The sequence below is a fragment of the Anopheles ziemanni genome, chromosome 2, assembly GCF_943734765.1.
Source record: "Anopheles ziemanni chromosome 2, idAnoZiCoDA_A2_x.2, whole genome shotgun sequence".
Taxonomy (NCBI): domain Eukaryota; kingdom Metazoa; phylum Arthropoda; class Insecta; order Diptera; family Culicidae; genus Anopheles; species Anopheles ziemanni.
The window spans coordinates 41,395,925-41,422,341 of NC_080705.1; the positions used below are offsets into that span (position 1 = coordinate 41,395,925).

General features: G+C 43.2%; 2 protein-coding genes and 1 non-coding gene across 3 annotated transcripts; 2 read left to right on the forward strand and 1 right to left on the reverse strand.

Annotated features, from left to right (window-relative positions):
- The first annotated feature begins 6,405 nt into the window (after positions 1 to 6,405).
- On the forward strand, positions 6,406 to 7,173 carry LOC131293594 (RING finger protein narya-like). Its single transcript, XM_058321672.1, has one exon. It carries the CDS (start codon positions 6,406 to 6,408, stop codon positions 7,171 to 7,173), a length of 768 nt encoding a protein of 255 aa, XP_058177655.1.
- Positions 7,174 to 11,494: 4,321 nt separating this feature from the next.
- Positions 11,495 to 24,018, forward strand: LOC131293595 (uncharacterized). The gene is made up of 8 exons (XM_058321674.1): positions 11,495 to 11,594; positions 20,517 to 20,689; positions 20,750 to 21,288; positions 22,062 to 22,520; positions 22,587 to 23,000; positions 23,065 to 23,222; positions 23,481 to 23,660; positions 23,906 to 24,018. Exons 1-8 carry the CDS (start codon positions 11,495 to 11,497, stop codon positions 24,016 to 24,018), a joined length of 2,136 nt encoding a protein of 711 aa, XP_058177657.1.
- Trnaa-agc (transfer RNA alanine (anticodon AGC)) lies at positions 19,377 to 19,449 on the reverse strand. The gene has a single exon. It is a non-coding gene; the product is annotated as a tRNA-Ala (tRNA).
- Positions 24,019 to 26,417: the final 2,399 nt, after the last annotated feature.

Here is a 26,417-nt window from a genome sequence, read left to right on the forward strand (position 1 = left end):
TTGCGGTGACAAATTTTATCTTCTAATGGAAACAAACGCAATAGCAAAACATGGTGCTGTTCCACTAAATGGATTATCTGTGTACACCGTTGCGAAGAAGGTTGTGTCGAACGAAAACGGTCATTTAATAAGATTTAAATTATTTATCATCGTCGTAATGTTGGATTTATGAACGTAAAACGCATTCTGAATTATTTGATGGCAATTTCACTTTTCTTTTTAAACATAAAATAAGGCACATGATAAAGTGATAAAGTTATTAGGTCGATCAGGAAACGGACGGAGTGACAGCAAAGAAACGTTCACAATCTTAAGCTGACATCCGGTTGATCAACCGTGACACACAGAGAGCTTTGTTCCCAACCCAACCCTGATCCGGTCTGTGTCTGCAGACACATCTTTAACTCCTGCGCACTACCACGGTCATAATCGGCGAGCATTACGATAAACTGCACGAGTCATAATAATAAACTGCTTTTGTCACAACCGGAAAACGGGGTCGGATTATTTATGTCGCTGAGAGAAGGAAAAAGAAATGGAAGGTTTGTGACAATAAACGCCACAGAGAATGAGATCATGCTTAAATCACCCGTGACGGTGAAGTCAACACGATGATTTGAATTTGTTGAAAATGTCAACCCATGTTTTGCTGTACATGTATTAGGATTTTTTTTACATATACGAACTTGAATTTGCAAGCAGAACAAAAGGATCAAATTTCAACGTGCATTAATACATACTAAACTTTTTTTGTTCATTCTAAATTCATCGCAAATCACTCAACCATAAAACATACAGCCTGTTGCAGTCGGATTAGGCGTGCGCAGTTGATTGATATTTAACGATTACTTTCCAATACTTCCTAATTATGTCTTTCATTTCTACATGAGAGCAGCGCACGATTAACACACGCCTCGTCGAACTCACGTCGATGATAAAGGCACGATCCTCAGGCACGTGTTTGTTGTTGGGAGTGGCAACGTGCATTTTTTGTTCTGCCTCTCGCCATCCAACGGCCATGTTTAGTTTTTATCGGCGAAACATTTATGTTTCGCTTCTTTTTTTTCCTACACACATGAGATAGCATTTTTGCATAAACGCTGATAGTAGCTTCGAACATTGGCGATGGCGTGGCCAGACCCTAGGAATACCGCCCAACCCGAAAACCCAGCCCTGTGCCAGCAGCAGCGAATCGATGGTTCGAAATTTGAAACATGCGACCGGCAACAAATACACGAGCTATTTAACTGCAAAATAAAAAAAAATAGGTAGAGGGTGGTTAACGAAAATAATAACCGCAAGCTGAGGGTGGGTGCGCGAGGGTGTATGGAATGCCATACTTGACGCGGGAAAGGAAACCCGAAAAATCAATCGCGTGCTGCAAAGTGAGTTGTTTGGCGATTTTGGTTTTCTTTTCCGTTTTTCTGCGCGTCGGTGTTCCATTTTTCATCCGCCCCCAAACGTCTTGTCTTATGGCGTGCAACCCCTTCGCGAAGGCACACGGCACAAGATACTATCAATATTTCTGGAATTCAGACCACCGAAAACGAAGGCGGCCTTCCCTTGGTCCGCATGGTTGGTCCGTTTCTAGCGGCCCGTCTGGGTGGCGTGACTTTGAAGCCATTTAGCCATTTAGAGCGAGAGAGAGGGAAAAAAGAAATACAGGGATCAAAAATCGAGCTCGCAGCACTTAATCGATCGCTATTAAGTGAATTTTAATCGCAATCAAAACAAAGCCCGATCAAACCGATATGCAACATTCCAGTCACAGGAAGGAGGGTAAACGGATGAAAGGTGTGCATTTTTCAACCCCCGAAAACCGGCCGTTTCGGGAAGTTCGCGGGAAGGTGAGGAAGCAACGCTGAATACCAAAGTAGCTGGCAAATTATCTCCTTCGCTGGCGTAAACGTGGCACAATTAGAGCCTCGGCTAACGAGAGTCCTGTCGAGGTCTGGGTAATTGTTGCGGTCAAATGAGAGCAGATTCTTCCACGTTCCGGCCACAGGACAAAGGGGATGATGAAGAACAGGGCGGTTGTCAGGCTTGTCAAAACTGCCGCCGGCCAATTACGATCGCCGGTTGTTTTATTCACTCTTACACCCAGAGATGCTGACCAGTGGACGACCGAAATTCGGGCACGACCGAACGATCAAAAGACAATATCGTAATTATCTTGGGAACCAGGTACTCTACTTCACGGTCCTTTACTCTCTGCTCAGTCGCTTGTCAGCAATGAAGAAAACTCTGGGAAGCCTAACTCCGCGTCGGTCGCTTCAGCATGAACAATTTATGTGCGGCTGACATTCTGGACATTTTTTTCACGAGGCTGCGTTTGGCTACCAAAGCTTGTGTCACGACAATGGGACATTTGTATAGCAAAAGAATTTTAAATGTTGCACATTTTAACACCGAGCATGGATTTATTTCAACGCTTAGCCGGAAGGGATACAATGTTCATAAAACCGGTGAATTCGCCAAAATAAGAAAAGACAAACAGGTCTGTGCCCATTGTTCTTGGGAATTTGTGATCCTTCATGGGTCATTTGATAGGTCACAAAAGAATGCACAGGGGGAAAATTATAGCACTCTTTTGAAGAGAATGAGGCTTTAGCGTAAACAAATCAGACAATCAATGATGGAACGAGAAAAATCGTTCGAGGAATTTGATTCGACGCAATTTTCCTTTAAATTTGCATAATTTGTATACATGTTCCACTTATTCCTATTTAGAGATACATTGTTGTGGGGTAACAAGGGAAATGAAATACAAAATCGTTTTTTTTTAATTCTGGGAGGAAAAGGGAGGACACAGTTTTCAACAATTTTCAACAAATGATAAACGAATTGATAACAATATCAAAGTGAAATGGCTACAAAACACAACTAAACGGCTTATTTTCGTGTGTACAAGTAATAAAGATATGGTTTCTTTAAATGTTCCTTTTTATAGAATTTATGTAGGTCATAAAGTTCAATCATCCAAATTACCTTAATTATATGAAAGATCATTGATTTGTATTTATTTTATTTGCATATTATGGACGTTGTCGTTATAACAAGTCCCCAGATACACCGTCGACCATTTTGTTGCACCAGGTATTTTCTCCCTACTGTTCAATCTTATCAATAATATTTAGTTTATTTTTAGTTTTAGTAGCTATTGAACAAAAGTAATAACCAAATATATTCGTTGAAGAGAAACTCCGAGCGAAAGCAACAGTTTAAACTAACTCTAATGCTGTTATTTGTACAGGGTAAAGAAAAAGATAAAATAATTCCAGGATATACCGTACTTTTTTTTTTTATAGTCATCAATTATGATAGAGAAAAAATTATCTTAAAAAACTCATAATAGGTCGAATCAAAAGGCATAACATTTTATACGAAATTGAAAAAATGTCAGAAAAACGTTCAAGGAGAAAATGAACCCGACGATCATAATAGAAATGAGAGCACGCCCTATGGCTTCAAAGATAATTAATAACAGGTTACATCTTCCCATATGCTATGCCCCGCGGCTTTTCTTAGCGTTTTCAGGCGATTTTTAATCGAATTCATGTCGAACAACTACCGTATGCGCGAACCCTGCGGAAATATGGGAACGAGCGTGTGGCGTTGATCCGGTTCGAATTCCCTCCGCCGGTGGTCGCAGCGTAGCAATGATGCCGATAATGCCGACGGTGGCATCCCATCCATTTATCATTACGAGCTGAGGGTTCCGCGGGAGTGTACGATACGCCAAAGCGTACGCATAGGTAAGCTCCACCTCAATAGTAGCCCAAGCGGGGTTGATTACCAAGAAGGTTGAGGCTAAGAAGTTGAAAGGAGAACAACTGGATTCGGACATTGCTAAACCACCTGCGAACGAGGCTGAGAAATTGGTTTCATGTCAACGCAAGTATCAGTTTTCCCTGCCGCGAAGCCATTGCGTCACGAGGTGTGTTCCATTTTCACCCCATTTCCCGAGAGTTCTGGAAATTTTCAAGCAAGTGCTGCTCAAGGGTTGCTCATGCGGCAAGTGTATGAGATGCTCTTAAGACACACAAGCAAACCAGACGTACAAAATCGTGACTTTAATTTAATACTAGCGTGCACTTGGACTTGTTTTAATCTTCTCCTTTCGAAACATGTGTAACGGAAAAGAGAAAAAAGGATTAAGAAAAAAATACATCGCATCTACAAGTCATAAGTTTTCCTAGCGAGACAAACTCCCCGCTGCCTAGCTTACCGCAGGACATCGAACATCGAGATGCAACCGATGCGAGAAGGAGTGCCGGGAGGTGGCATAAATTAAAATGATAAATTGATACCGCGAGACTAACTCCCAACATTCCAGGGTTGCGTTTGCTCGCCCAGCCGTTGTCGCGTTGAACATGCAATTAGCTTTTGCCAACATTATGCACCGAGAATGCAACTAAAACAACCACCAACACCCGACCGCGACGACTTGGCGCAGACCGGGTACGATATTCCTTGGCGGTACGATCTCCGAACGAATCCATTCACTTGACTGCACGCTGTTTCGCGTACATAAACTTGTCTATTACCATGTGGCGAGCGGCAAAGAGGGGCAGAGGGAGGGGGGGAGGGGGTTAGCTTTCCCACTGAGGTCACATTATTTCGAGTAACGCATTTATTTATTTTCCTTTCCCGCGTTCCCTTTGCGATCGAGATTGCTTTATCATAGCCGGGCGGAGCGTGAAAAGGTCAGGTTTTCTAAGCTCTTCGTGCACTTGTGTCGCTCACTAACACGCGAATAAAGTGTTTTTTAATACACGAACAAACATCATTGTGTGACTTTGTGCAATCAGTTACAATTTCTTGTTGGTTCCATGTCCTTTCAAACTTGGAACGGGAAAACGTTTCCCATTCTACTGTCTTTAATTAAATTGAGCAGGTGATATTCATTGGATTTAAAATGTCCTCGAAATCTTGCTATATGATAGATTAAGTTAGGTGTTTACATTTACATACACTTGATCTAATCAATATACCCAAATTGTTCGCCACACCAATTTTATATTAAAATAAATAAATAAACATAAAAATTTATATTCATCAGAAAATAAATTAAACCATCGCAAATACGTGTTCTACACGTCCTATGCGTAATCTTTACGATGTACATTTCTTGCTTGGACTGTCCATTCGTTAAGCTGCTCGTAAGTTCAAGTCTCAACCATGTTCCATTATCGGTTAAAGTAAGGACACGGTGTGGCGCAGAGAAGCGATTCATAAATTGTTCCTCGAGAAGAAAAGCCACACTGCTATCAGGACGAACAAAATGTTCACTTTGTTAATGGTTGTTTATTTTATCGCGAATCTCTGCGCCACCGAAGCGGGCAGTTGTGCCAAAGGTGTCGTTACTTTTTTTAATTTTTCATTGCATTGCAGACACCAACGTTGTCGTTCAATCAATTATCGAATTACTGTAATGTCAAAATATTGCGGCTTCGGGTATGCGATGCGGTATAAATGCGGTATTAATTCGAAAACGAAAGAAACACGAGGAAAACGTTTTGTTTTTTGCATACTGCCATCATTATTACAGCGTTTTACAGCTCACCTAGCAACCGGTGCAGTGTATGTAGAACATCAAGAATGATAGCCTACTGCAGAGTGTTTGATGTAGAATAGCAAAACCCACAAGTGGCAACACAAACCGGTAAGTAGAATATCCATCACTTTCTAGGATCTACCAGAATGAAAGTTGTCGCGTGAATTTTTGTAGTAGGCACGACCAGTTGAGGGGTGCAGGTAAAAGTAGGGGAAAATCGCTTTCCGGTCGAAAACATACTTTTGCGAGGATTGTTTTGATTCGCGCTCGTTTTCTGATGCGAAAAAGCGATCATAGCCTACCTTATCCTGTACCTTTCAACTGGTCGTCTCTACTTCGAGCATCCATGAGACAACTTTCATTCTGGTAGATCCTAGAAAGTGATGGATATTCTACTTACCGGTTTGTGTTGCCACTTGTGGGTTTTGCTATTCTACATCAAATACTCTGCAGTAGGCTATCATTCTTGATGTTCTACATACACTGCACCGGTTGCTAGGTGAACTGTAAAACGCTGTAATCCAACGGTAGATATGGTGTGGGACGGGTGGCATGAGTCACAAAACCGGGGGGAGACAAGGATAGTTATGGAATTAAGCTGAAAATATACGACATTACATGAACATTTAAGAAAAAAAAAAGTGTGTTAAATGAAAGACAATAGAAAAAGTTAAAAAGCGAGTAAGCGAGTAAAACTGTAAACATTGAACTTTGAAATTTAGTTTACAAACCAAGAAGGCGTTGCTGCAAGTACTTTTCTTTCAGTAGGCTTTGCCCGGCGTTTAATCAGAAATTAAATATCTAGCATTTTGGCGAGTGTTAAACGCGAAGTGTCAGATATTTCTACGATGGCCCCACCGAACTGGATCCACTGCAGCCTCTGCTACAACCACATGGCGAAGAAAGAGCGCCAGTTCTACCATCTCTCCTGTCGGCACATCCTCTGCCGGCCGTGCATGGCGAAAACGAAACGCGGAACAGTATGCCCGGTGTGCCAGGGTTCTCTCAGCCGATTCGTCGAGCTGAACAATCAGATGGAGCGCAAGGACAAGATGTTGTACGATCCGTCCGCAGCCAAAATCTACGCGATCGCCTGCCAGACGCTGATATTTCAGCAGAAGCACCGCCAGCATCTCATCCAACGAATCATCCAGATGCGTAGCTCGTTGCCAAGGCTGAACGAGCTGGAGTCGCAACTGCGAAAACACGTCATGCAAGCGCAACGTCGATACGAAAAGATGCGCTCGTTCCGGAGAACCTTGCAGGACAGTCTTCGCCGGTCGATATCGTCAAGCTCAAGCCGGTCAACAACTCAGCAGAGCATAACGTTCGCGAATGTGCGAATTCCCACGAGGCGTCTGTCCACCGAAAGCACATTAGGTTCGATTCCGTACACGCCACAGCGAAAAACAGCGGTAGAATCGTTTAACGGATCGTTCGGCGTGCAGACCTTTGGGTCGAGAAAAATAATGCACCGACGGTTTTCGAACGATTCCGGCATAGAATCTCCGTGTAATTCTAGTTTTACTGGAAGTGCGAAAAGGGTGAGCTTCAATCTGAGTGCCACTAGTTTGAATAGATCATTATTAAACACGAACTCATCAAATCGACTGTAGACAAATAACTCTTTTTTTGTTTATCGATATAAAATATTGTGCGAAAAATGCAAGTGAGTTTATTTTAATTCTACATTATAAACATCTCACATTAGAAAAAGTTCTGATTTGCCTGTAGATAATCAAAAATTGTCGTTTGGAGTAGTCTTCTTCTTCTTCTTCTTGGCGTAACGACCTCTTGGTCATGCCTGCCCGTTAAGTGCTTACGAGACTTGTTTCCCTGTTGTACGTGGATAGTCAGTCCTCTCGTACAGGGTAGGGTCCGGTCTCGGTTGGGATTCGAACCCACGCCGTCGAGGTGGTGAGCCCCGGCGTGGGCCGATTTTCTAACCTATACCTAACCTTGGAGTAGTAACTATATTAAATAAAGGAAGAATCTCAATGCAACGAAATGCAAAAGTAATCAAATAACTAATATAATTGTCACATTATATGATCTTTTAATTTTCTGTTCCTAAAATACTTGAAAAATCCCCGCATGAAGTAATCATGGTCATAAAAGAGTGTCCATTCTGAAACGATGACCAATAATAGGCACAGATTAACGTGCCATTAGAGATGCGAAACATGTGTCGCCAATCAATAATCGACAATCCATTGCTAGCGGTCGCCACGAGTAGTTCGGCACCCCGTTAGCTGCCTATTGGTTACGTTCCAATCGAACATACGATTCGCGCCGATAGATCGAGCGTCGCAACCATGAACATGATGCAGTCATTAAAAGACTCGTCCAATAACGATAAACTGTAGGAGAAAACGCATAACCATAAATATCGGAAATAAAACAGCGTTCCGCCCGGTAGGCGTAAGGATGCATTTTATACGTCGGAAGAAATTACCAGTAGAAAAACCATTACCATTTTCTTCACTCGTGGTAAGGCGGTTACGATGTTCATGACTTCGGCCAGATTAAGCGATTGAGAGAATTATTATCCAAGTGCAGGATTGATTTCGTCTAATCAGGTTGCCACCGTTGTGAAGTAGAAATTAAGACATCCGATGCGGGTTAGGATTGAGTGATAGTAGTGCTTCAAATTTACGATCTCGGCGCGGCTCCATGGCATGCACTTTATTCTAACGGGCTTGTTGGTGGAAAATAAGGTGATTTTTCGCCGGCGAAACGTGTTCCCCTAGAGGTTTTTTTTAAAGAGCCGGTTCTAGTTCATCTCCCTCGGCGGATTTCTAATGGCGTAAGCCTGCATTCCTTTTTTTTGCATTACACACATAAGGAATCATGAGCCACTGCGTGACGCCTCTCTGAGTTCGAAACGACTTGATGGTCGCTGCCTTTCGGGTAAATTGCATAGTGCATCGACGAAAATGTTCGTTCTTTTCCATCACATGCCTTGCAGCAGCATATTTATTTTTTCTCCTGCAATGTCATAAATGCATTAAGAACTGCGTTAACCAGAGCGACGTGGAACTAAATAATCCAAGGGTGTGTGTGTGTGTGTGGGTGTGTGTGTGGGGGCGCATGAAGGGCAAATACATTGTACATTGCGTGTTGCAGCATATTTTGTCTCGGAATCTCGTCCCCTCCTTGTTTCGTATCCATTTCTATCCCCCTTGGCAATCGAGGGTGTTTAATGAAGGTGGAGGAGAAGGTTTTACGCGAGTAGGAGTAGTATCAGTTATTATGTGGGACCTGCAGAGATACCAAGCCCTGGGAGACCCAAGCTTACCTTACACTGATGCATGCATGCGTCGCATGTTCTGCATTAAATCAATGGCAAGTAATGCATAGCCTACGGGTGAGCTACTTCCCGAGACGTCCCGGGACGTAGCAAATAGTGGCCGGGTCGTGTTATCAAATTAGGCACAAACCCACACGGTTGCTGAGCGTTGCGCTGGTCGGTTGGTTTTGCCTCGGGGTTTGGCCGGTGATTTGTAGGCAAATGAGTAGCGTCGTGCCGGGATATCCGCTATATTACCTAGTATCTTTGGCTCATCTTACGGAACGTTTTCCGTCTGGGTGTCCTAGACTTCAATGACGACTCCTCCTCGTTATCGGTGGAATCTCGGATGTAATGCCTTCCGGCAGCCGATCGGCAAACATCAACCTTCCGCGGCGCTGGCTTCATTAATTCCTCAATTAAACGCAAGTGAACGGTGAGGACTCCACCGGCTGGCTTCCCTTACTTACGTTGATATCATCCAGCTGTCTGCTTACGGATTCTTTCGCGAGCTCGTTGATGCTGATGACGGCTTTAAAATTACAGACCGGATCACACGTGAGCTGAAATGAATCCAAACGTGGACGGCGTGAATCATGACTCGGGCAGTCAACCAGCCGACAGAGACGAAGCGATGGCGCACGTAATGAGTACGTACGTCTGTGCGCGGGGTTCACAAGAGGAGTGTTTTACGCGGCGTCTCGTGACTGTTCCACTAGGGGGTTGGCCATAGTGAGCCCCGGACAGTGGTGTGGTGGAGATCAACCTGTCTCGTGATCGGCTGCTGCGGCTGCACACGTCCAGATCGAAGACCTCGAGAGGCAGCCGAGTGTATGCGTGCAATCGATGGCGGTCCACACTCGAGGACTGCGGTACGTCTCGTGCCTCGGCGTCACGTGATGCGCCCCGTGAGGGGGCAGGGTAGGCACCGCCTAGTCCGGGCGCCGATTGGACAGTTTGGTAAATAAATCACCTCAATCGGACATCGGCGGTGAGTGAACGAGATGGTGTGGACTTGCCTTCCCCTACTGCCACAGACAGGTGATCCGATCGTTTTCCCTCCACAAAACCATGCACCAGAGGAGCCTGGCTGAAGGTGGCAAGAGGTGCGATATTACATAACCCGTGCGTCAATACGATTAGTCCCCTCGAGCGACCAGCTCGGACTCGGTACCATTCGGTCGGATCGGGCAGTTTATTGGTTCGGCACGACGCGTCACACTGCGGGGAATGAATCAGGATCCTGTGACTATAAGTCTCACGCGTGGCCCAACCACAGGGTGGATCAAATTTCAGTTAGTAACTCGTTGCGATGTCGATACATTGTGGTGTTATAGGAGGCTAGTTTTTTAGATAGAAATAAATATCTTATAACAATTACTTAGTTTAAATTATGCAAGATGTAATTGCCACTAAATCAATTCAATGTTTACTTGAGATAAAATCTAACTTTTATTTACATTATTTACAGGAAATAAAAACTGTTATAAGAGAGTATAAATGAATTCAACAAACAAATCTAAGGAATAGGTAACTGACCTGGTCTCAGCTTATTGTAAATTTGAAACTTGCAGAATTACTTGTAGATATGAACATTTTGGTCAAGATGGTACTTTTATCTTCTTACGGTGACATAGACGGCGCGAAGATCTTCTTTGACTATAATATTAATGATAAGCGTCAACAACAAGGCTTTACGAAATTCGGTAGAAGGTAACCCTTTCGTAAGTCAATGAGGAGAGAGGATTAACCACTTTTTGAGATAATAAAACTAATATACCTTATGCGTAAAGATAATTTGCCTCAAACTAGAAGATGTATCCTTACACGAAATAGCACAAGCAAAACGTCTTTACAAAGGTGTGAAATAATTAGTTTTTAATAAAATCATTAGATGCTCATATCATAACTTTATGGTGCCTAAAGGACATATACATAAATTTATGAAATCTAAACCAAATATTTTTCAAAGTAATGAATATATCATAATTATCCTGGACTTAAAAGCACATAGTTAAAATTAAAATAAAAAAGTTTAAAAAGTACCTAATGCTTACTCATACGAATGAGAATTTTATCAAAATTCATTGTAAAACAACAATACATCAGCAAACAAACAATTCATTGAATTAAGCATTAGTTAAAATAAATGCAACACTACTTGAAACAAACACACAAGATTTGAACAAAACTATTTTATTTTCATTTGAATTCAACAGATATTGAATGTACAATCCATTGCCAATTTGTTCCATACCATGGGTTCTAATTATATGTAATTTTTCATACTGCTGCTCAACTTTTGCTCCCCTGTGCTGACATTAGCCACGTTTAACACTATTAACATTCTAACGCAATAAAATTATAGGCCCTCCTCGCCACCTTGGCCGTTCGATTGCAATGCTTAAATCTCCGCTGGGGATTATTATAAAACAATTGTCGACCGGAATGTCGTCCGTGAGTTCGTGTGCTTAACCGCGACTGCCTGCAGCTATTAGTTTTATGACCGATCTCGTGCTGGTACAACCTGATTCCGGTGTACCCCCCCTCTCTCTCTTTCTCTCTTTCCCTGCTTCGCTTCCACACTTTTTTCACCCTTCCAGCTGTGACACTTTTGGATAAAGTTGGTCGCCAAGATCCCTACCACCATGGTGCGCTCATGTTCGCAAGTTCGGTTCCGCACCGCACTCGAGCGACTTTCGATTTCGCTGAATTTAACCGACTTTGTCAACCTGGTGCAGGGTATGGGTGGGTGGCCTCCTACCAACCTTCCCAACCATCCGGTGCTCCGGACGTCGGCCACCCACCGAAGTCTGTATGACGCGCGTTATTAATAACGTACACTTCCCTCCTCGCAATTTCCAGCCCACTTCCATGTTGGCGTCTGGGGAGTTTTGTTTGCTGATCGATCACGAGACGCAGACGCGACACGACCCTGGTGACATTCTAAGCCGACCTATGCCTTACAGACAGTCGGCGTACTGTGGCAAGGGAAACCTTGCCGGACGACAATATGGCAGGTTGAAAATAAAACAAACGCCACGGGTCTCTCTTGGTGACAATGTGACAATGAACACGATGAAAGACACGATGGCAAAATCACACCAAAATTGACAAGGGCAACGGAAGGCCTTCCAAAAACAGTTTTATTGGTGCACAAGCGCGGAAAGAGCTTTCTGACTAATGATAGTGATGGCATGATTCATGGGATGACGCTCATTTCATCTACATTTTTTTGAATATTAATAGCTGGTTTAAAGCATTCCAAGCTGGCGGGGTTTATTTTCAAAGAGAGATGGAGAAAAAATGCGTTAAACGAGAGGATGATCAATAGTTTCGATCCGTTCTGTTTTTGCCTCAAAAGAGATCGCCAGCCAAAGGACCCCATTTTGATTGGATCCATCGAGTGGTAGCGATCGATCGGACGTGGATCAGGGTCAACCGAGGGAAAAATCGTGGCACATGTTGCTGCAACATGGACGCAAACACACGACCGAATGCGGTGCTCGGGTGACAAGTAGCGTGAGATCGGCTCGGATGCTGGAAAAAAGCTGAAGGTCTTCAAGCGACGAACGGCATTTCGGTAGCAACGGAGGCGTCCTCGGAGCCTTCACTGGGGATGATCGTGCGAGGGGTCACGCTGGGGTCGGCCACTACCAAAACCGAAGCCTAAAATCATGCACTAATTGGCACGCGGTTGGTTACGTGTTGATTAACGGAGTGAACAAAATTACAATCGACTGCAGCGATCGGGCAAGCGACGAACCTTTGCGCGTGCTGTGGAGGAGTCGAAGACAATCCCTTTGGTGCGCTATAATGATGCTGCCTGCCCGCGGACGGCAATGCAGACGGGAAGGTCAGTCTGGAACTTGAAAGCCCAGCACCGAGTGTCCCGAGGTTTCTGCGATGCTTCAGCGAGCGCTAACCGAACGATCAATTGTTTGTTTGTTTGTTTTGTTTTCAGTTTTTCTCCTCTTCTTTTCGAAGGGCACACCGCGACTACGGCTGGTGGCTTCGATGAATTATTGGTGTACCTTTGGCCCACATGTGGCACACGCGAGTGTGTTATTTTGCGCCATGCGGCATCCTTTGAGTTATGGCTAACATTATTGAAAGGGATTATTGTTTTTCGTGCGTTGAAAATTTTCTATCGAATGGGTTATTGGGAGTGTAAAAAAGATTCATGGCAGAAAATTCAATTACAGATAGTTGTTCCACTTGAGAGTTTAATCATTTTCCATTGCCACATTTAGCTCGCCAACAGGTCTTTTACCCTGAAATTGAATATCTGATTTTATGAAATTTCAAATTACGGTTCAAAAAAATCATGCACCAACAATACATAACTTTTTAATGCTTCCAAAATGCAGCTTTACAGTAGATATGAAATTAAAAAATGTTAATCCCCAGTAGAAATAAATGTAACTATCATTTATTTATTTTTAAATTATAAAAAGCCAGAACTAACCATATTTTTAACCTTGTTTTCAAGGTTCCACGTTCGTAATAAAATTGAGATTAACAGGAAAAAATCGGGAACCCGTATTCCCCCGTTTTGACAGGTATTTACTGCTTAAAACTGGATCGCTCGTTTCGTTTACGACACTCCGCACAATTAGGAGGACCGAAGAGTTCAACGTAACGGGAAGAAGAAGATAAACCATACGAAATCTGCTCGTACCACGAGCTTTAACTCTGCAGACAGGTCATTAAGTAATTCAAGTGTAGTAAACCTAAGCTCGTGTCGTTGTTTATCTGGGGTTTTTGTGCAATATATACAGTTTTTTTTTGCATCTGCTTTGCAGTTTAAACAGTCTCTTCCAAGCAGCTCGGGACGCCCGGGTCCCATCCAACTCGCAGGCGCACTCTTAAGACCGGTGGCTAGGACGGTTTTTGTTGCTCTATTCAAGCATCGACGCACAGCCGAGACGAATTCTCCCACAGTTAACGCTACGCCTTTACTTCGTGGGGCGCAGAATTGCCAAGACTAACAAACTAACAGCTCGCCAAACGCCATAAACCTTGGCGTGCGAGATTTTTATGCCCCTACGAAAAAGTTTGCACCCCGACTTTTGCAGCAGGCGACCAAAAAAACAAGGCAGCTCCCTGACGAACATGGCGACAGGCAGTGTCCCGCTTTTGGCGACGTTGTGCGATTTCCTTCTATCGGTAGTTCCGAGCGGACTGGTCGTTAAACCTAAACCCTCCTTTTTTGCCACCATATATTTCGCTACTATCGCGAGTGTGAAGATAACAAACCATTTCAGATTTGGGCTAGGCTGTATCGCAAATGGGAGAGAAAAAGGAGAACGTACAAAAAACACAAACAAACTGCTTTCTGGTTAATCAAAAGCAACGTTTTTGCTAGAGGATAGGGTTGACCTTTTTTGAAAAAAAAACACAACCGACACTTACTTAACCAAATTAGCCCCAGTTTTGGGGCTAAAGATTCAAAGGTTCAAGTATGGTGGAACTAACCGAAGCCATATCGCTGTCTCTGTTGAGGGAAAAATAGAGTGCTTAGAAAACACTTCAATGGAAAGGATACTTGAAATTTAATCTAGGTGAGCCATATCATGTCAAGGAAGTTACACAATTACTTTAAAGTACTTTCAACTCTAACGAGTTGTACGTGGGAGTGGAACACATGTCCATGGAAGAAAATAAGAGAGGTTCAAAACAGTTTTCGGTTTCAAAAAAGCTAATACCAGAGAAACCAACGCACAATGAAAGCAGTCTTGAAACGCGACAAACGACAAAAATACGATCGTTCACGGGAAGCATAAATTATTCCCTGTCGATGCGGATACCAGAAATTAACGTCCACGGCCACATGCCAAGAGCGGATCATGCTGATCAGATAACACTAACGGACAAATCCGACCCTTCCGGGGATCGTGCGCCTTAACGATCGTGTGCTCCAAATTCGTACACGCCAGATAGAGAACCGCGATTGAGCGCGCGATCGTAAAGCATGAAAACCTGCGGCGCTTTGGGCTCTTCAAGAGGCTCGCCCGGGTCCTTACTGTCACCGGAGGGAACGGAAACGATCGCACAACGCCGGCGCACTTAACGCACCGAGGCAGTGATTGGATCTGTCGTTAAAAGAAAGTAAAGAATGTGTGCCTTAATCTTATCACAGTTTAATAGCGCCGTTAAAGCCAGCCTTTATGGTCCATTCCCGAAGGCACTGAAAGGCCGGAGGCCAGAAGGGAAGTAGACACTTTACCCTCGAGCATGGTTGTGGAGTATGGCACCGATCGCCATTGGCCGGAGGTTTTATTTGCGTGCGAAACAAAACCAAAACGAACACGCACATTTGTTGAAGTTTCAAAGTCGGCCGCAGGGAACATGTGAATTCGCACATTTTACGACCCGAGTTAAGTTTGTGGTCGTTTGCGCTTGTTTTTTATTGTGTGGTGCGTGAAGTTTGAAAGATCCGAAAGTTACCGTTTTTTGAAGCACTCTCCCGCTGGGGTGGCAATTGACGAGTATCTGATCGAATTCCGATCCAGTTCTACCAACTTTAACGTGCGTTGCTTCACAATCGAGAACATCAAAATCATGTGCTAAATTTCTGGATATTTGAAACCTTTCGTGTGTTTCCACAAAATATATTCACAGACTTCCAATTCAACTGTTTCAGGATTCTTGACATGATACATTTTTTTTGAGAAACCCGGAGGCATCCCACGCTCAGAAACATGGAAGTAATCCGATGGTAAACGGCGTGAGCTGCGACCGTGAAAGCCGATTACGGTACACATTTCACTGCACTTTAGTGCATCGATCCGAACGTACGACCGCACCTCGAAAAGGTTACGCACGAATGCAATTATATCTGAAGCCTTTAATAATTCGCCCCGCTGTCGGGTCGCGTTGGGCGTAACATTTCTTTCCGTTTCCTGCGAACAACAAACCGCACCCGGCAGCCAGGGTTGATTTACGTATCGTCACGAGCTCCCGGCGAGCACGGAACGGAAAAAGCATCGAAATTCTGGTGCAGCCGCAAATCGACGAACGACGTCGGGAGAGCACCGACTCCCAAGGACATTATTATGGCCACCGCAATCTGGAGGACCCTTTGCCGGCGAGGAGGGAGAGACAATATAATTTACGGGCCATTATCAACCCACGCGAGCAGCGGCGTGTCCGAGAAGTACGAACGGCGTGTTCGGTTATAATTTTGACAACATTATTTCCATCCGCGGCTGGACGGGCCGGTAAGGTGGATGCGGCATCGAAGTTTCCAAGTACCCGATGCGAACTTAAAATTAAAAAAAAGGCTGCAGTTTCATGGTCCAATTGGAAATTCGGTCCAGTTCCAATTTAACGACCGCGGGAATCCTGTTTGAAACACCAGCGGGATCCTTTTGCTTTCGCGTAAAGTGTTTGGTTCAATTTTTATTTTTCATTTGATTTTTCTCTTTTAACTGTTTTATCTCTTGTTTTCCTGGATCGATGCTTGTGGTTTTTGTTGTTGTGGGTTTTAGGCTGTATTTTGCTGCCCCGACCAGAGTAGGCGGCGTAAGACGTGATGATCAAATTTTAATTGCGTTTACGTTGCCAGTTTTATTTCTTTCGAAGCCGAAAATTATCCCCGGGGCCATCGATTGTTTCCCTTGCCCAGTTTCGTGATTATGGGTATTAACGGTAAGTAAGTGTAAAAAACGTGGACTTCGTAAAGAAGGAAAACATACCGAAGGGGTAAAGTTAATAAACACAGTAAACAAGCAAGCGGAAGAACAAACAAACAAATAAACAAGCTAATCAACGCCGATGGTAATGCGATTGCGTGCTTTTATGAGCTTAAATAATTGTTTTTCCGGCAGGTGCGATAAGTTTCAATTAAGTTCTTATAGTTTTTAAAGTAAAGATTGTTTGTAGCTAAAACTGTAGCAAAGATTTGTAAAATGTTCGATTGTGTTCTTACACCATTCTTATATTCGTTGCACGCGCACGGAAAGCGTTTATCTTCTAATGGTGATTAAATAGAAAGATATACCACCAATCATACTTATGTGTTACGAGAAGGTTCAAAGATGCATCAATTTGTGCTATCGATTACGATGTGTTCGCCTCTTGTATCGCTATGCTACCCTCTCCCTCGGCCGTCGCTCAAACGAGATTGGATTTATGAATAAAATCATAAATTCTTGTCCCACCATCGACACCGCGACACGATCAGTTTCTTACGAGCTGCACCCGAACGATGCATTTATACATGTGCAAAGCGTTTGCATTATGACGGGCTGCGCCGCGGGGTGCGTACTAATCTCGCTTTTTAATGGGATTGCTGGGACATAAAATAAAAAACCAATTTAATTTCCCGAACGCATTAATGCTCCACATTCGCGGCGTCCGATCCGTGCTTCACCCGTGGATTGGATGGGTTCAATCGACCGTTGGAGTGTGCATATGCCGATGCTGGAATGTATGTCCTATGTCCTGCTACCACCCCCTTTTCTCCCCATGCTCTTCCCTCAGGGCAAGCATGCAGGAATCCGATGGACGTGTCGTGCGAATTCCATCGGCGATTGCGACCGAATGGCGAAGAAGTTCGTGCGTTTTTCTCGTGCGTCCATCGCTGCGGGAAGGATGAAGTTGTACGCCACGATCGCTCAGTGGGTCTTTGAGGGAGATTGGACAAAATTTGTGGGAAGCTGGAGTGCCACCAGGCTGCCTCTACATTCCGGAACGTCGATCCACTTAAGGCGTTGAACAATTTTCTGGTGCCAAAGTCGGGAAGCCACGCCAAGATGCGCACCTCTGCACGAGATGAACGCGTTCGCAGGAAGGTGTCCCGCTGCTGTTCCCGTCCCCGGAGCGTTGGGAAATCCCGTTCGACTTTTCAATTACTCTCCGACGCCACCGGGGTCCCGCCATAATTAATAATCACTAATTGCCGATATTATCGCTCGGCGGCAGGTCCTTTCCCGGTGTCGCCAGAAGGAGGTGCACAAAGTTTTAATATATGGTCTTGATTTTTTTTATGGATGTGTATGTTTGTGCCTCTGAACACCTGCAAAACAGCGCATTTTTACACACCCGTGTGCGACATGTTCAACAAGACTTTACTAAACGAAACGAAATGAAAAAAAGGAGAAAATGCACCCCAATTGGGTCATTGTTAATGAAATTGTTGAATATGTTCAATTAACGGCCAACCCCTCGGTTCAGGGCAGCGTGCAAAGATTGATGAGCCAGGATAGCAGGTTTCCTGCTTTTGGTGCAATGCAATTTTGGTAACATCATCGTTAACATCAGCCGTCAAAGGATTCTGGTATTTTGGTTGACGGGGTTGATTGATTTGTGTGGTTGACTTGTCCGAACAAAGATGAAAGAAAAACTGACTTTTAAAAGTGATAAACAATAAATATAAAAAATAATTAAATTTATAGAGATAACAAAATATTATAAGAAATGATGTTGGGTATTACCACCGCAATTGTAGTGAGCAATGTTACTAAATATGTGCAAAAAATCTTCATTCAGTATTTAAATTATTTTTTTTAATCGTTGGAAGTAATATTTATGTTAATTGTTTAGAGGAAAATGCACCTCTTAGGCGCAAAACATTCATTTCTCCATGGGAGAAAAATACTCTAAATACTTACAAATCGATTCTCTTACATCTCTTTTTTTACCAAAAGGATATTAGAAGTCTCATCTTGTTACTAAAACAAACATTTTTAAGATCACGTCAGCGTCATTTAAAATTGAATTATAATTTCATTAGGGCTAGTTGATACTTTTTCATTACTCATAATTTTTATTAATTTTTTACTCAGAAAATGGATGACAGATTCAAGGAGTGTGGTTATATTAATTTATAAAATTAAGTAAGAAATCGTTCACATTTTAATAACACTTAGTAAATTGAGTTGGTTAAGTGTTTTTCCTAATATTTATGCCGGCCCATTCTGTCACACACTAGCTAGTGCAGATAAACCTCGGATGAGAAAGTTTTAGTTTTACAACCGGAATACACACCGTGTAAAAGCCATAACTATATTCAAGTAACAGCACACAGCAGCCAACGACTGTCGTCTAGGGTGGATGACATCGTAGACCTCGAGCGAACCCTCGAAAGACGACTCCGGAGCAGATACGCCGATGTAAAGGACCTCCCGCGGCCGGACTACGGTTAGGAAACTAGGGTGAGATTTTAAGAATAAGCGAAAAACTCAGCTCTGTTCTGACCATAGACCTAAGTGGTAGCAAACCAAAATTATATTTTTACAACTTCTCGAGGAAGAAACTTATAACTGATACATCTTACTTCATTTCAGGCTGTTTTGCAAAACCGTTAAAAACACGCTAATACATTTCATCAGTTCATATATTTGAAAAATAAATAATTCAGCTAAATTCATGCCGATGCCGATAAGAATATTTTTTTAATTCGTCAATCAATTAATAATTATTATTATTAATAATTCACAAACGGAACGGTAATGAATTGATGTTGACGAACAGAACAATTCAAGAAAAAGCGATTTGAAGCTTGTATGGAAAAAGATTCGCGGTTGGAGATGCCGGGTATCGATCCCGGTACCTCTCACATGCTAAGCGAGCGCTCTACCATTTGAGCTACACCCCCTGATAGGAAGAGGGGTGATTATTTCACAACAGATCAGCTGTGATCTCACCGTACGCTCATGCGCAAGGATCTTGTTTTCCTTAATCTTGAAATAAACACGAAGAAAACGCTGTAAGCTTTTTAAATCCAATAATCATGGATAGATTGTTTGGTGTTAAGACGTGAATCCCTCAGTCTTATCTGTCATCACTTTTCTCTCGGTATCAAACCCATGAAGAGTAAAGGCATTCTCCCACATCCACATGCACCTGTTGAAAGCCCCTAATTCAAACAATATAGAGACATACTGAAATGGCAACCGCCAGCAAGCAATCTTTAAGATATACCTTCGACGTACGTACGTGTTCCCGAAGGTGCTGCTTATCAACAGCACTCCTTTTGATAACGAACCCATCAACTGTTTCCGCGTCAAGTGCCGCTGCGTGTTGCCGCAACCAACTTCAATCAAACCTCCATCACTCGGAGGTGTATGGTTCAGTTTGATTTCTTTACTCTGCGAGACCAAACCCGTGCGCTGGTTGGGCCTCTCTGTTTCTGGTTCGAGAAGTTTGGTAATGTTTTGCCTTCGGTACGGTCTCTCGATGCCTGATCAGCCGGATATTGTATAAAGAAAGTGAAACCCCAAAAACCAAACAGTTTCCGACCGACAGAAAACAAACAGTGAAGAAATATGTTCAAACAACGGTGGAGGGATACGTTGGTGGTGATAAACATTCTCTCGCTGACTGTGCTGCTATCGGGTAAGGGGTTTGCGGGTTCGGAACCACTTGTTTAAAGAAGTGCACTCTAGGCAATCTTCCTTTCCTTGCTAGGGTTCTGAAAATAAAAGTAAGGTACAAAACAAATTTTCTTGTTTGGCAGCTTTCCTCTCAATGGCACCGAATTGAATGGGTAGAACTGCGCTGCTCGATAAGATAAGCAAAGTCGCGCATCCAATATTGCTATCGTTAAATGACGTCGAGGGTTGGAGCTGAAGCACCGCTGCGTGTTTTGCTCGTGATTCTATGCCCTTTTGAATTTTCATACCCCAGATTAAGCTGGAATAATCCTAACAAACTATATTTTAGTCTCGAACAATGCAGCCCAAGCGCAGGAGCAGCTTAACGGCGAGGACCTACCGGATGTGCCGCCGGTAGTAAACGACAAGGCAGCTGACGGATCCCTGCTGGACGACTATGTAAACTGTCCACCGGATGATGCAAACGACGGTGCTCAAGGGGAGCCAACATTACCCGACAGCGTGACCAGTTCCTCGGGTGACACAATCGTGGAAGAGAATGTTGACAATCCATTACCAGAGGATAAAGGACCAACAAATGTTATCAGGACGAAGTTCGACGATTATCCACCATTGATTAAGGTGCGCGATGACCGCGTGTTGAAAGCGGGAATAGGAATGCGGCCTGGTCCATTCGACGAACCGAAGATAATCTACGATCAGCAAGATATTGAGCTGCTGGATGTTACGGACAGCGTAACATTGGACGATGTGCGACGGGTTTTCGTTAATGTGGCTGATGACAACATTGAGGGTTCCGGTGGGGATGAACCGCAAAAAGAGCCGGAAGTTGTAACGGAGACGCGCGAAGAGATCCTCATTCACGTCTCGCAGCAGAAACCACTAAGAATTGTGGATTCGAAGCAAGCCTTAGAAGAGAGTGATGTGGAGGAACAGGGACCTTTGAAGCATCTGGACGCAAAAACATTGTACGACCTGTTGGAAGGTGAAACGAGAGAGCAAGGAGTGCGGAAGTATTTCGAGAACCATCCGGATGAAATTATTCTGTCGTCACCGGAATACCCCAACCCGTACCCGCTGGAATGGAATGAAATGAAGAAGTAAGTGATATATTTTGTCAACATTAGGGCACACTTGGTCGAGAAATATTATTGTTAATTGTTATTTAACAATTTGTAGTTATAATATCATTTTTTTACAAATTCAGGTTAATTACGTAGATGATTTCAAGTTTAAAATATTCTGCTCTTATATTCGTAGTGAAATTCACATGGATTTATAAAATTTCATAAGCCAGTTGATTTTTTTTTTACAAAAAAACTTAAACTTTTCTTAGCGTTCACATTGTTTTTCACGTTAGTGTTATAAACTGCACCATAAAGCATACTCAATATTGCATGATTAAAGAACCTCCCACCCAAAGATATTGGGTTGAAAGTGGATTAATATGAAAGATATTATATTACTTTCTTTACTGCTTTTTTTCTTATTTTTTGTAATGTTTCCTCAGCTTGAAATGTAACATACATTCTTCTGGTTTAATATTTTCTACTTGGCCAAATTTTTATTTTGACTTGTAATTAGAGAATTGAATGAAATTAACTAAAATTTATAGATTGACTGATTGACATTTAGAATTGAAACATTTTTAAAAAAGTATCACAAATTTTGTCATATTAAAACTTATGTCAGATAATTTCCTGTGGAGAATTCTTTAAAAGAGATCACAAGAACAAACAAGAACATAAATTTTGTGAGGTTGCTTGATCAAAAAAGACATTCAATAAGCGAAGGACAAACCTAAAATGTGCCTTACTTTTATAAATGTTAAGGCTATTGACGAATTGTGCTATCGTTTTGCATTCTCATTCAGTTTTTCCGTCGATGGAGGGCGCGGTGTGCAGATCACCATCCACGATTTGGATCTGAATCCTACCACCGACTTCCTGTACATCCGTGCTGGAAACATTGAAGATGTCGAAGAGAAGGGACCGGTGCTGACGGGGACCTACACGGAACCGATACGGTTTCTGATCCCTCAAACGACGTACTTCACCATCCACTTTGTCGCCCAACAAGATCCGGATGGTGAACAGAAGCATCGAGGGTTTCAGCTGTCCTACGCCCCGTTCGGTGAGATGGTATCGCCGACGACACCGACCACGACAGAGATCATAGTGCCGCAGGAAGAGCTCCAGTGGACGACCAAGGAGATCGTCATGACCCCGACGATGATGGAACTGCAGAGCACCTGGTCAGAGATCAAGGAAGCGTTGTCGAACGCGAGCAACATGTACATCGAGAGCCGCAACCTGAGCTACATGCCAAGTCGGTGGGTAGCCCTGCGGCCGATAACCTCTTTTGTATTACGAATTAAAACTATGTCGTTCCCAAACAGGCCGTTTGATGTTAAGCTGCTCGCCCGCAAGTGTCCGGACACATGGCGTAACCATGAGAACTGCGTCAGCCTGGAATTTGCCGTACCGCTGCGTCCGATTTTATACGAACCATCGTACGACGACGACGGGCTGGACATGGGTTTTGGCAACAAGTTCCTGCAGAAGGGTTTCATCTCGATCGTGACGACGGAAGCCACCGAGCCGCAGTACGAGCTGGATGTAGCGCATCTGGACGAAATGTGGAACGAGTTTGGCCAGATGGCGGTACAACGGGCCGGGTACGATGGCTACATTATGCCCGAAAGTGGCCGCATTCTGCTCACCTGGATCGGCATCAGTCTGGCGATCGTGGGCACGTTCCTATTTGTGCTGTACATGATTTGGAAGATTGACATCTTTAAGGACTACCGACGGTGAGGATTGTTCACCTTCGATTAGACCAGGTCTTTATTGGTCTGACAAACACTTCCCTCTTAGGATTTCCCGGACGAGTCACGCCGTGGCGCCGGACGACGACAAGAACGAGCTGAAAAAGAAGGAGTTCGACATATCGATGTTCCCTTCACCCCATCAGGTAGTGCCAACGTTCTTCCCGACCGGTGAACCTTACGGTCCAGATGCCGAAGCACAATACGGTGAGTTGATCCAATTATCCGGTTCGGATAAATGATGAGGATCGTTGGTCCAAACATGACACACCATTCAGCATCTCCTTCCGTTTGCTTCCTGCACCTAATATGCCAATCCAACCGGAGGGTGATAAATATTACACTTTAAAGCACCTGAGCTGACAGAGCGCAAAATTAACTAAAATCAATGGCCACACTTTTGCAAAATCTTCATCACGTCTTATTACCGACTGTGTTTTTCCCTGTCTTCTCCCACGATGCCAGCGTACGACAACACGACGATGAGCCAATGGCCGGAGGACTTCAGCGAACCCAAGTATCCCGAAACCTCGTTCGGCGGTGGTCCGCCTCAGCGCACCAGCCAGCAGCGGACAACCGGTCTAGCCCGGCCGTACGAACCCGTCTCGCCGATGGACCTATCAACCGCTCCGATGGATTTTAATGGTACGTAAATCGGTACCAAACATGGGCCCCGAAAATGTGCACGGGATGGTAATTTAGTAGTATCAACAGTGGCGTTTGTTAAACGTTGGTACCGTTGGTTGATCCTGACAGAAATTGGCCTGATTTGAGTTGATTGTTTTTAAGGAAAATATCGGCACAGCACGAAAGGATTTCATTTTTGTTTTGTTTAATTTTCGTTTTCCTCCTTCCTTTTTATGTTCCTCTTGGACCGTAAACTCGGACAGATTCCCCCCGAATGCCGCGTTCGTCGGCTGGCAACAGGGGTAATCCATTTTTATCGCCACCCGGAGGAGGACCACGGACGTCCACTGGCAACCCGCCGCCCGGCCTTCGGTAATAAACTGGCCGGACGAGTTAATTAAAAATATGCGAAACAACCCCGAACGGTCTTGGCACATTAAGCGCGACGGGGACGGGTGAGGGCGTGTGTGATAAGAGTGGACGGTGTGGTCTTGGCGAAAAATATATAACAAAATTACGATCGGTGTATAAAATATCTTGTTCGCTTTTTTTTCTCCCTTTTGCTGCATCATCAACAAACGTATCCTTGCTGTGTCCTTCCACGGGTAATAGGCTCTGTGTATAGATGTTGGTTCTGTTTTCTTTTAAGTATGATGCAAAATTCGTTCAAAACACTCTCCGTCCCGGCATATCGAACAGAAACGCGTGCTCCGGTAAGAGAGAAATCAATTAATTAATTTTATGACGTTAATCTCCAATCAAACCCGTCCGAAGGTGGACCTTCCCTGGTCAGGTGTGGGGAGAGGGTGGGGTTTTAAGTTCAGCGTCAATCAGAAATCGATCCAATTTTTCGGCCGTTCAATTATCCGTCCACTGCTGCACGCGGCCAATCAAAATCTCCTCCACATCCAAGCAGGCAATCTCCGTTCGGCAACTCATCAGCGCCTTAGCGTTCATCAGGATGGAAAAATGGTTCGTTTCGTGTCCGACAGCCTCGTCGGATCATTTTCCATACCGATATCGTACCAGCCTGTGCAGAAAGTGCATTACGGGTGGTGATCATTAAAGAAACGAAACACCTTCTCCGTGGTGGAGTGTTCCACATAAACGTAATAGTTTTCGTTGTTCCTTTGCAACGTATCCAGCCTTCCCGCATGGCATCGAGAGCGTTGGTCGATATTTAAATAAAGTTTTCATTCCTTCGTTTACCGCAAATTAAAGTCCCATTCAACATTGACCCACAGGACGATGCAACAGAAGCAAACCAGTGCTCATAACCGCATTTAAAAAAATATATAAAAACGGTAGAGATTGTTAAAAACGTGGAACCATGTTCTTGAAGGTGATAATGAATCCCGTGTACCGTACACGGTTCGTTTGTTCGCCACTCCTTGTTTTTAATTTCTTTCTTGCGCTCCCGTCTGATTACAAGTATTGGGTAATTGGAATAATACATAATAAGCGACAATGATAATAATTTCCAGCAGCGTAAAATTGTTTGGGGCGGTTCGTGTTGATGTCTTGCCTTGTGGTGTCCTCAGGAGCAGATCGACCTGCGCCGAACCCGGACAGCATTTCCGGAGAAATCAGTTCCATTGGTTTTGGTTTGATGTTTGAGCGCTTGTGCCACTGCTGCCATTACATTTGGCCATTCCGTAAATGAAATCAATTCTTGTATTTTTTTCCATTTATCTATTGCATGCTTTTCAAAGGAAAGGGATAATGACTGCATAATGCTACTGAATGAAATTGAGTTGAGTAGTTAAGGTTTACGGTTTACGTAAAAACTCTGGAAAAGGAAAGCGACAATGGATTCGTAAAATATTTTGAACATTTAAATAAATCACTTAAATTTACGATGATGAAAAAATTTCCCAAAAACCCTTTTTTGTAACTAATATATAATTGAATTAAAAAAAAGGATGGATAAAATTTTAATTAAATTAAAATAATCTTAAAATCAAGATATTTTTTATCATATCATATGTTGAGTATAAATTTTCAACTTCTATCTAATTCAAATCAACAATTACTCTTTTACCATTAAAACTAATGAATTATTTGAAACTACAATTTTAATTAGAAAGCTTTTTCTACCAAATTATTTTTTTTTAATAGTTCATGCTAATTCTACAATATACTATACAGCTAAATCGAAATCGAATGAATCTACACCAGAAAATGAGAAACGCTCTTTTTTAACAATTAACATTTCGCCTTATTTGGCTTAATCTAGAGTTTTATTGGAAACGGACCCCAGACGAACAAACTAGAGACCAAAAATATTTAACAATTATTTATTTTAAAACAAAAAAACAGCTACCTGCTGTAGGCTATAACCGATTGCTATATAAAAATATATGCTTGACTCAACGCTTTTGCTAGGTTCTTTTCTCAGGACGTCTTACAAAGCGAGTTTCGTTTCGTTTGCAGTAATAGTCATTAGTTCGGCTCTGTTATGGCGTTTAAATTTTTTAAATTAGTGCGCAACATATAATATAAGGGTGACTAAATGCTACCGTATTTCCATGTTCCTAAAGGGGGAGACAATTTTAGTTCCGGCTCTAGAGCGTTTATCTACACATACACACTCACACTGATGGAGACGAGGAACTAAACGTTCGTTATTGTATCATCGTTTGGCTTTGTATTGACTTCAGGGTTCAGTAACCATTTTTATTTCCCTATATATAACAACTATTTGTTTCTCGAGTGTACTATAAAATAGCGCTAAAAATTGACTTCGTTCGGTAACTTTTTTTTTTACTTCGGGTC